The sequence below is a fragment of the Cottoperca gobio genome, chromosome 5, assembly GCF_900634415.1.
Source record: "Cottoperca gobio chromosome 5, fCotGob3.1, whole genome shotgun sequence".
NCBI classification, from domain to species: Eukaryota; Metazoa; Chordata; class Actinopteri; order Perciformes; family Bovichtidae; genus Cottoperca; species Cottoperca gobio.
This window is the reverse complement of record NC_041359.1, coordinates 1,365,197-1,377,582: the sequence shown is the minus strand read 5'-3', so window position 1 is coordinate 1,377,582 and position 12,386 is coordinate 1,365,197. Positions and strand designations below refer to the sequence as shown.

General features: G+C 42.4%; 1 protein-coding gene across 2 annotated transcripts in view; it reads left to right on the top strand.

The window, feature by feature from the left end:
• Positions 1 to 12,386, top strand: part of LOC115008088 (receptor-type tyrosine-protein phosphatase gamma-like) — a 377,770-nt gene that overhangs the window by 323,512 nt on the left and 41,872 nt on the right. For both annotated transcript variants that reach the window (XM_029431375.1, XM_029431374.1), the window contains exon 9: positions 1,788 to 1,972. In XM_029431375.1, coding sequence (XP_029287235.1) covers positions 1,788 to 1,972 — 185 coding nt within the window. The remainder of the gene's footprint in view (positions 1 to 1,787; positions 1,973 to 12,386) is intronic.

Here is a 12,386-nt window from a genome sequence, read left to right as displayed (position 1 = left end):
CTAGTCCTTCGATACCCTGCAACTGTTTCCGGAGTCCTCCCGGATAACATAACCCGGAAGGACTCCTTCTTCAGTCGGACGGCTTCCCTGACCACCGGGGTCCACCACGGTGTTCGAGGGTTACCGCCCCTTGAGGCACCTAAGACCTTGAGACCACAGCTCATCACTGCAGCTTCAGCAATAGAGGTTTTGAACATCGCCCACTCAGGTTCAATGCCCCCAACCTCCACAGGGATGGCTGAAAAGCTCCGCCGGAGGTGTGAGTTAAAGATCCCCAGGACAGGGGCTTCCTCCAGACGTTCCCAGTTCACCCGCACTACCCGTTTGGGTTTACCAGGTCTGTCCAGAGTCTTCCCCCACCCCTTGATCCAACTCACCACCAGATGGTGATCAGTCGACAGCTCCGCCCCTCTCTTCACCCGAGTGTCCAAAACATGCGGCCTCAGGTCAGATGATACGATTACGAAATCGATCATTGACCTTTGGCCTAGGGTGCTCTGGTACCACGTGCACTTATGAGCATCCTTATGTTCGAACATGGTGTTTGTTATGGCCATTCCATGGCTAGCACAGAAGTCCAATAACAAACGACCGTTCGGGTTTAGATCAGGGAGGCCCTTCCTCCCAATCACGCCTCTCCAGGTGTCTCCATCGTTTCCCACGTGTGCATTGAAGTCTCCCAGCAAGACTACGGAGTCCCCTACTGGAGCCCCCTGCAGGGCTCCATTCAGGGTCTCCAAGAAGGCCGAATACTCAGAACTGCGGTTTGGGGCATAGGCACAAAGCACAAAGAGTTTTCCCCCCCATAACCCGAAGGCGTAGGGAGGCGACCCTCTCGTCCACCGGGATAAACTCCAACATAGCGGTGCTCAGCCGGGGGCTAGTGAGTATCCCCTCCCCGGCCCGACGCCTCACACCTTGGGCAACTCCGGAGAAGAATAGAGTCCAACCCCTATCCAGGAGTACGGTTCCAGAGCCAAGACTGTGCGTGGAGGTAAGCCCCACCAGATCCAACTGGTAGCGCTCCACCTCCCGCACTAGTTCCGGCTCCTTCCCCCACAGAGAGGTGACGTTCCACGTCCCCAGAGCCAGCCTCTGCTGCCCGGCTCTGGTCCGTCGAGGTCCCTGACCATCACTGCCACCCATGTGACAGCGCACCCGACCCCAGCGGTTTTTCCCATGAGTGATGGGCCCACAGGATGGATGGATGGGAGGCACCACGTAGCTTCTTCGGGCTGTGCCCGACCGGGCTCCATGGCAAACCCGGCCACCAGGCGCTCGCTGTCGGGCCCTCCCTCTGGGCCTGGCTCCAGACGGGGGCCCCGGGCTTCCTCCGGGCAGGGTCTCTCCTTTCCTTTTCCTTTCTTTCATGAAGTCGTTTTTGAACCATTCTTAGTCTGGCCCCTCACCTGAGACCAATTTGCCTTGGGAGACCCTACCAGGAGCACTAGGCTCCAGACAACACAGCTCTCAGGTTCATAGGGACACACAAACCTCTCCACCACGATAAGGTGATGGTTCCCAGAGAGGCGAAAAACAAGCATGCACAATAATAATAATATTCATTATGACATGTATGAATCCTTATATATGTATGTTCCTTATTTCATTGAATGTTTCAGAAGTGCGTCTCCCTCTCACCCTCTCCTGTCCAACATTGACACATATTCTGTTTTCTTTTGGATTGGTTGTGTCTTCCACATTTGTCCTTCCTTGCGAGTTACCAGCAAAGTTGCAGTCAACTCTTACTAACATCTTCCCTCCTTCTGTCTTCCTCCTGTCTCCAGTATGCAGCAGCGCTCCCATCAACATGAAGGTGCAGCATGTGAACGTCAGTGCTCTGGTGGTGCGCTGGGCTCGTCCGGAAGTCACCTACCACCCGCCCATCCTCCACTTCCTGGTGTCCTACAGCTGGACGACCCACGATGACAGCTACGAGGAGACGCACCTCACCGACGCTAAACACAAGCTGGTGAGACTGGGAGGGACTGGAGGTTGTAGTGGGGCGGTTAACCTGATCTAACACAGTACATATAGTACATACACTAGGTCTTAATATTCGGAATAAGGTGGGTTGGATGTGGCTTTGAGGTGAGATTGTTGCTCTCATTGCTGGACAGCAGTGATAACAAAGTAAACATGTCTGTAAATATTTCTGGAAACTTGTGCTGCATTCAGGTGCTAAGATGCTCTGAAATTTGTTTGCAAAATATATCTAACGGGAAGACATTAATATGCAGAATTGCATGCATACAACTATGCATTTAAAAGCACACACACACACATACACACACACACACAAACACACACACACACACATTTGTCTTTCTCTGATGTGCTTTCCTGGCCTGGTTTTGGGAGGAAAAAATAAAAGGAAAAAGCTCTGTTCAGACTTTTTCTGACTCTTCGCTGTCGGTAGCCATGTTTGTACTGCCATATATTCCACAGAGATACAGAAGAACAATGAATCCTTTCAGCTCTTCCTCACAGACAGCTCAGATTTCATGTCCACTGCCCTGTGTGCCTCATCACAACTGTGTTTTAGGCTCGGTGAGGAATTCCATGTGTGAAGCTAGTTTCAGTGGAGTTTATTTCAACTTCCAGCTATGATTGTCTACAGCCTTTCTAACACTGGAATGAAGCAGCAGCCTCGGCTATGGCTGAATACAGTAATGAATGAACTTCGTATAATGAATATTGGTATGTTTCATACTCTAGTTCCTGCAACAGCCACATGTCTTACTCACCTGTTTCAATTCTTAAGATTTTATTGCTAGTAACTATTGGTGATATCCATGGTTACTGGTGGTATAAGCAAATGCATTTCAATAATCGACCCTGTCTCTTACAAAATAACGTTCCCATTCAGCTAAACTGCAGGGAAACCAGTTATCTCCTCGATTAAGGTTGCAGTTTTAAACACATGGTTCACGTTTATTTAAACAAAACAAAAAATGCATCAAACTACGTGATTAGGTTTAGAAAAGTAAATATGCTTATTTGCGTTATTGAAGTTACAGACATATTTTTAAATGGATTATGTTTTTAATTTGAAACTTGTTTTCCCCTAAACACAATTGATAATGTAGTTTCATTATACGGGAACTTTTTTATAATTGCGAGACCATGCTGCAACAATACAGCCGCCACAGTAATCAGTGCTGCTATTAATGAAGGATAAGATTTAATATGACTCTCACATGCCATATACATTGAAAGAGTTATTGGTCATTCTAAATAGAGGTGAGTAATATGGATTAGGTTATCTATCATGGTTTATGTAATTTTACATTGCAATATCCATATTTATGATGATATTTTATATGTTCTGTTAAATGAATGGAGACACTGTTAAGAGATAAAATAATGGAACTTGACAAACAATGGTCTAATACACGCAGAAACTGTATGGCAAAACCTCTAGGAACTCCTCCCCCACCACATCCCTACCCGTAGACTCATCCAGAGATGCAAACACCCTAAAGACCACCAGGTTTTTCAAGACAAAGATACCCTCTAAATTTGGCTGATTGACTGGTGAATTTGATTAAATCTTGGGATGAATTTTGGAACACAAATTTGCTCTGAACAAGGAGTGTGGATTTTGTAATAGCCTTATGGCCACCGCAGTATGAACATGAGGAGAGAGCACCCAATAACTTTCACTTTGTACATGGTAGGCCTGGACTGAATAGACACATCATCAAAAGTGATAAAGAAAATGTGTTAATAGTTTCACTTTGGCTTATAGTTTATGTTAGCTATCTGTGTGTTTATGTCACTAGCCGGGGGCTGTATGGTCCATGTATGCTTTGATAATTGTTTATTGGACCATATCCACCTTCGCCCTCCATGAGACCACCCTGCCAGGATAACAGCGGTCGGTACTCTGCAGCTTGGAGCTGCACCCCAGTCAGCGGCTGCAGTTAGTCCAATACAGCCAGCACAAACCCCAGCGCCAGCAGTCACAGCGGGCTGGTGGAGCACTGAGTTGTTTTCTCCTTTCTGCCACTTTGGAATTAATCCAATAAACGAACTCTCAAACTGCACACGGACCATGGATGTGTTATCAACAAACCCTTGGTGCAGCTCTACTTAATTGTTCTCTCACATTGGACTACAGTGACTCACTATCACCTCTAGAGGAACAAGTGATATTACAAGACGGGACAGGCTGAGGCTAGCTGTTAGCATGCTAACTTCAATAGATATCTCTGCAACACAACACAGACGTCTTTCACATAACGTCAACACTATTACCTCTTCACATTCCGTTGATAATGTTAATGATAATTTTTTTATATTACATTAAATATATATTACACATTGCACCTTTAAAACACACAATACTTATCAATATCAACTGAAATGAAAATTGTTATAAAGTTTTCAGCTATATCCCCCAACCCTAGTATATGGCATGTGTATATTGTATTAAAATAAATGTAACAAAACTTGTCCTGTATGTAGATGTATTATGTTAAGGAGAAGAGGAAATGCTGAGCTGGCATAAATATCTGCAACAGCAAATCTAGTGGTATGGTAAACTAGATCAGAAAAGGCTTTGCGCAGAAATATAGCAAAATATAAAGCTAATATAAAGACCTGTCTATAATCTAGCCTGTCTTAGTTAAAGGTCTGGTTCTGCATCATTTCAGATAAAGAACAGACCCTCACTTTTGATTTGGGGCTTTAGGGATTTTTAGGGCTTAAAAGTACAAACTTTAATACAAAAGTCTTGAAAGACCAATTTTGTCACATCAAAGTCCAGATTCCAGATCAGCCAACCATCTGATAATCAGCCAGAGGATTTCCCTGAGCATCAACTACACAACCACTAACATAACAAAGTCCTCCATATTCCTAAATGTAGCTTCTCTTCTTCCTTCTTCCTTCTTCCTCTCCTCCCTGCTGATACATTGCAAGCTGAAAACACACACCAGCCACCGCCCCGGCCTCCGCCATATGTCATTTCATTCACCCAGATCTATTAATGGACTACGTTTCAACCTTATCACTGTGATGTGGTGGTGGTGATGGCCTAGTGGTCTAGTTGTACAGCTTTCAAACAGAACATCAGAAGGTTATGAGTTCTATACCAGGGCTGCCACCATTGTGCCCCTGAGCAAGGTACTTAACTCTGAGCTGCTCCAGGGAGACTGTTTACTGTAAATTGATCTGGATAAGAGTGTCTGCTAAATTACCTGTAATGATGCACTGAACTTTAACACATTTTAATTATCTGGTACATTTCCACATGTACAGATATCACTGTCCAGACTCATTTCTGATTAGACAGTAACACTGCTTTGAACAGTCACAGTCAAATTTATTGTAAATAATGATGAGAAGATTTCGGACCAGCATACAGTCAAATTCGGCTGCACTGGGAGGAAGTGTGTGTGTATGTGTTATTTCAGAAATAGAGTGAATTTTACATCATCAACACTTTGATTACGAGGGCCTAAACCTAATTACTTGTTTTGGAACCAAACAGTTTTGACATATACAAAATCAGCACTAATTGCATCATTAAAACATTTTTTTGACAAAGGCACATACATACTCTGGCTAAATAAAACTTATTATAATAAAATATGTCAGCAGAGGTTTTAATAAAGTAGTTATTAATTTGTCTAGGGACAAACGCTTTTGATCACAAACACACACACACATGCCAACACACACACAGAACAAGCAATATCCTCCATCAATTCCATTACAAATGGTCTCATCAGGAGCCAAAATGAGCTATGAGAGAAGGCTGTGGAGCAGACAGAAGGCTTCATTCCCTTACATTGTGGTCTGCCGATCGGCCAGTTGAATACTAATGCTGGGCTGGATGGGATGCAGGGCTTCAAGCCTGTGCAAAAAGCATGACCTTGGGCCAGTAGCTCTGTGTGACAATAGGAACGGCTGCAAAAAAGGGATCAGAGTGCCCCCTGGCTGTGGAAGCGGCGTCGAATGTCAGAACTAGGATTCTGCCATGACGAGGGATGTAGGGAGAGAGGTGGGAAGTGTTTTATCTTTCCATCATTAACTCAAGAGACTATCCCTCCTCTGAAATCTTCTTCACTCTCCCTTACCACCCATCCTGCCCTTCCTCCCATTGCCCGCCCCCCCACCCAACGCCCCTTCCCACATCTTTTTTTCTTCACTCTTTTTGTCAGCCCTTTGATACTGCCCTTATTCCTCATATTCTCTCTTGACGCCTCTATCTAGGTCACAACAGGGACTTACATGCCTTTAGGACCCCCAATTCACACACGTCCCCCTTGTCAGAATAGAGAATCCTCATGTAATGAAACACTCTGGACTGGAGTGAATGCTGTAGAGCCAAAAACGGTAGCAAGAGGGAAGAGGCTCATCTCTAACATAACCTTTAGAAGGCAAGTGTATCTCAAGTGTGAAAGGGATAGTTTGGATGTTTTGAAGTGGGGTTGTATGAGGTACTTATCCATCGTCAGTGTATTACCGACAGTAGATGGACAGATAGATAGTCGGCACGCACCTATTTTATCCACCTAAGAAAATCCATATCAGTTTCAGTGTACGCTATATTTAGAATATTTCCGTCGCTTTACCTTTCCTCCCTTTTCTAAATATAGCCTACTCCACTGATTTATGTATTTTTTTCGGTGGGCCTTTCTTTTGGTGGTTAAAATAAGTTTTGCTGCTGCCCCCGTCCGGAGCAGTATACTCCAAGACAGAATGTTTGTTACACAACAAGCTTCTTATCCATTTGAACGTTAAGGTGTTCTTATCTAAAGTTCTTAAATACAATAAACACTCAGTTTGCAGTTAATTTGTTAAATAGTTCAAATAAATGCAGTCTAATATAACAGTGTAATAAATGTTCCATCATGAAGGAGCCAGGGGGTCACCACCATCTGTAGGGTTCATCATCAGAGAACCATGAATGTCTGTACAAAACTTCATCACAATCAATAGAGTTATTACAGTTTGAACCAAAGTTAAATGACATCCATGGCAAAATGTTGTCAGAGAGAAGCACTTTTTTTATCTTATTGATGTGTGTCCACAGGCGTCATCACTACCGCACCAAACTTTACAACATTGTCTCATTCTAAACATATAGAATGCCCTGTTTTTCTAAAGCCTACTACTGTCTATGGTCTTATTGCAGCAGTAATAATGTCTTTGTTAATGATTTATATATACAAAAACATGGTATTGCATTAGTGTATGAATTGTGTAACAGTTCTGTAAAGGAGAGAATTATATGATTCCATACTCTTCAGGCGTTCTATTGGTTTATCAGCTGCTGTTGATGCCACTGTACATTGAAGCCCTGAGATGTTTACAAGAAACTTTTTGATTTACTCAATCTTTGCCACCCATCTGTGTGAGAGCAGGAGTCAGCTGGAAGCGTGAATTCTCCACAGCGTTAGTGTAAACAGCAAAACCCACGTCTGACAGAGCCCTGCATTCTCATGAAAGCTATCAGTTGCACGTCAGATGTTCTGCACTGTCCTATGGTGCATTTGTGGTGATGATATCTAGTTCCCTCTGAATACACGACGTAGATTAAAGGAGTTGTGTGGCAGTTCACAGATAAAATGTGAAAACTTATAATTAACCCAGTTCAACTTTTAAAATGAAAATGTGTTGTTTGTATTGAATGTGCTACATGTAACATCAGTATATCATTAGCACATCAGTGTCAGTGTAGATAATGTGACCAAATGGCACTGCCACCAAGAATATTGTCATCAATCAGCTGCCTGTTCACTGTGTTTTACATTAATTATATCCTTTGAATTCTGCATTTTAAGATAAACACATCATAACAGGTTGACAAGACTGTTCCATTCCTGACTCCAAGAGATGAGCGTGAAAAAGGTCATAGGAATAGGAATAGGAAACAATGTTGAATCCTCATTTGTTAGAAGGTGCAGTTTCAGATAGTCTCTTGTTCTCTGGACACACTTTAAGAGGCTGAGGGCTTCGTCTGAGGTGCACCAGATGTTTCTGGTAAAGGCATAATGTTTAAAGTGGCTATTATATGAGTAGATGTGTTTACCTGTTTCAAATAACTGTGATGCTGGAATGTTTTTTTTTGTGGAAAATAAGATTTGATACGGTCTATATGTTATTTTCAGCCCATTCATTTCAATGTAAAATTTGTATTGCTTTTTGCCAAGGTGTCTTTTTTAAACACTTTTTTAACCACCAACAAATTATTTAAAGTTGAACTAATCTGTTGTTTTGTGGTTGTTTTGTTTTGTTGTTTTGTTACTTTGAGGCTGAACTGCACAACAAGCTGGAAATCAAACATAGTTTTTCCTTTCTGAAGTTAATTTGGTAAATGTGTTACAGTAACAAACAATTATTTGATTACATATCCAGCAGACACATAGCAACATTAGCATTTACTTGGGGTTATACATTTGGCCAACTGATGAAGTCCAACATTCACTCTCCCTTTAGTTTTGGTCTCCACCAGAAAGACAAATATCTGGCCCTTTTGCTGCTAAATTCTCCACTATGTTTACCAGCTAGTCTGTAACTTAATCTTTCTGCTGTTTAGTCCTCTGGAGCACACTGGTATAGTGGGTTTGTTGGAATTTTTTGTTTGAAACATCTGCCTGTTGCTGCTATGAATGGATGAGTGGATGAGAGATAAGACAAAACAATAAGTTAAAATATGTTAAAATGCTCTGGAGAGCAAAGGCGAACTGTACAGTTGGCCATGATTCTCTCTAGGTCACAACGAGAAACCCCTTTAACATTAATACACACAGTAATTTGATCCATTGTTAGTAAAATAATATTAATTTGTGCAGCTTTTATGAGTGAAACATTATGTTCTTCATGTATGTTTTCTACATGGACAGAAGGCATGTACAAGCTAATTATTCAAATTTCTGTTGTTGAAAGTTAAACAGTTAAACCACATTAGCATTAGAGGCTACCAAATGTTTTTTTGTTTTGTTTTTACAGCAAACAGGTGGTCAAACTCTCTAAACAACCGTTTAGACGGGTGAAAAATGCTAAGGTGTAAGTGTCATACGATTGTCAATATGATATTTTCCAATGGCCTGTCGTATTTTTCTCTCCCCAAATAAAGTTCTAACCCTTGTTACCTCTGTCCTCCATACCACCTGCCCTCTGGACCCAATCCCCTCTCACCTTCTCCAGTCTATCGCTCCTAACCTTCTTTCTTTTCTCCCCGATCTCACCAACACTTCCTTAACAACTTGTTGCTTTCCAAACACTCTTAAAGAGGCAAGAGTGAACCCTCTCCTAAAGAAACCCTCACTCGATCCTTCTGAAGTGAACAACTACAGACCTGTCTCTCTTTTTCCATTTATTTCCAAAATACTTGAACACGCAGTCTTCCATCAACTCTCGTCTTACCTTCACCAGAACAACCTTCTCTATCTTCACCAATCTGGTTTCAAGGCAGGCCACTCAACTGAGACTGCCCTCCTCGCTGTCACTGAGGAACTTCACGCTGTTAGAGCAGCCTCCCTCTCCTCTGTTGTCATCCTTCTGGATCATTCTGATGCATTGACACAGTGAACCACCAGATACTCCTCTACACCCTCCAATAACTGGGAGTCTCAGGTTCTGCTCTCTCCCTGCTCGAATCCTACTTCAAAGAGTTACCTACAGAGTAACTTGGAGAGGTTCTCTGTCAGACCCTTGTCAACTCACCACTGGGGTTCCTCAGTGCTCTGTCCTGGGTCCCCTCCTCTTTTCTATGTACACCAACTCACTTGGCTATCTCATTCACTCTCATGGCTTCTCCTACCACAGCTACGCAGATGACACTCAACTGATTCTGTCTTTTCCCAGATCTGAAACCCAGGTGGAGGCACGGATCTCTGCTTGTCTGGCTGAAATATCTCAGTGGATGGTCGCATATCACTTGAAACTCAACCTTGACAAGACCAAACTGTGCTCCCATCCAAGACCTTAGCATCAACAATGGCACCTCTGTCGTTTCCCCGACTTGGAATGTAAGATATCCGGGTGTGACATTGGATGACTAACTGCCCTCCAGCATCACTGCAACAACCCGCTCCTGCAGACACACTCTGTATAACATCAGGAGGATACATCCCCTACTGACTCAGAAGGCGATGCAGGTTCTTGTCCAGGCTCTTGTCATCTCACGCCTTTACTAATGCAACTCCCTCCTTGCTGGACTGCCTACATGTGCCATGTACAGCTCATCCAAAGTGGAACAGCCCGACTGGTCTTCAATCTACCCAAGTTCTCCCACACTACACTGCTCCTCGGCTCCATTCACTGGCTACCAGTGGCGGCTCAAATCTGCTTCAAGACTCTGGTGCTGGCCTACCGTGCTGTGAATGGATCAGGCCCTTCCTACATCCAGGCCATGATTAAACCATACACCCCAGCTTGCTCACTTCGCTCTGCATCGGTAGCTCGCTGCTCCCTCACTGCGAGTGGGACACATATTCCCCTCAAATAAAACCTGCCTGTTTGCTATCCTGGCTCCAAAATGGTGGAACGAGCTCCCCACTGATATGAGGTCAGCAGAAAGTTTTCACACCTTTCGCCGCAGACTAAAAACTCACCTGTTTAGACTGCACTTCGGCAAAATAAAATATATATATATATATAATTTTTTTGGAAATTCTGTGTGTAGCACTAAATTGGTTTGTCTTTATTTGAAACTGTTGTACTGCACTTAAATTATTTGACGTATTTTAAGCTAATGTACTTGCAAGATTCTTGCTGTTCGGAGTTGTATCCTCATGAATGTTTGCACTTATTGTAAGTCGCTTTGGACAAAAGTGTCAGCTACATGAAATGTAATGTAAAGTAATGTAATATTTGCACTTTGTAACTCAGTGTGACTCTGATTATCTGCAGTGATAACACAGCTTGTGAAATGGCTGGCTGATAAATTTGTCAGACTTGATTAAAAAGCAAGACTTTAGTAATATAAAGAAATTGTCTAAAGAGAATGAAGCAGTACAGGGATAACAAGTAAGAGTCTAATATACCATAAGAAAATGGCATTACTGGAATTCATCTCTTACTGGTTTTAAGATAAGCGCATGTAAATGATAGCTTTCCCATTCTCCTTTATCATGATCCAAAGCAGCGGGAGTTCTTTCTATTAACTGGTTCGGAAAGCTTGTCAGAGATGTATTAAAAAATGGGGGGGGTGGGCTGATGGCCTTAAGGAGGACAGGCTGTGACCCCCATGATAAACTGTTTTTGAGCTCACTGTTTTTGAGCAGGACAAACCATTCTTGACCTTTAGGAATAGTACACGGGAAAATTATCTGACCTCAAAGCTCCACTCTCTAGCTTTATGAGCTTTCAACATAGACAGGGGTTACCACCTCCCCACATATACAACCACCTTGTTTGCACATGACTGAATAGCCACATTAGGGCATTTGATTTGACCTGAGCCAGCTCAATCTGCTGAGGATGCATTGAGATGTGGTTAAAAGCTAAAAAAGGGACCTTTCAACTCATATTATCTTGTTTATTTGACAGGGCGTGGGACTGACCATGGAAACACATAGTTCGGATGAAATGTGTAGGATGAATTAATAGAAAGAGAGGTGCATAGTCTGGTTTGGGATTGTAAAAATGTGAAGTGACCTAACTGTATTCAACAATTGCAAAGTATTCAAAAAAATACAAATAATGTATTTATATTCGTACATAAGTACATATTTAAACTATAAAAGCAACACACTTGCAGTACTAGATGCCCTGACGTCATGGTGCAGCAGAAATGTTCTAAAATACTTTATTAATGCCCCTGAAAATATTATACATAAAAACAAAAATGGTTTTGTATTAACTAGACAAACAACAAAACCTTACCTTTATCCTGCGTTCTATTCTCCATCTCCTGATTTTCTTTTGTTCTTGAGTACATTCCTAAATGTTGTTTTATGAGACAGGATTTATTGCAGCAGCTGCATTAACAGCTGACTCAACTCAACAAGTGGGCGCTGCTGCATAACAACACAAGAAAATCAAATAAAGTCAATAATAATAATAATAATAATAATAATAATAAACTTTATTTATAAGGGCACTTTTCATTCCCTTAAAGTCACTGATGCCATGCAAATTTGAATCTTCATTTGAAAATTGGTTTTAGGGTTTATAATGAACAGATTTTATTTCCTAAATGGTAAATGGACTGCTTTTATTTAACGCTTTTCTGCCAATCACTCAAAGTGCTTTTACAACACATGTCAGCATTCACCCATTCACACATATTCATAGAGAGGCAGAGGCTCCATACAAGGTGCCACCTGTTCATCAGGAGAGATATACATTCACACACACCCACACACCGTTGCCCAAAGATACTTCGACATGTTGACCGCAGGGGCCGGGAATCGAACGGCCGACCG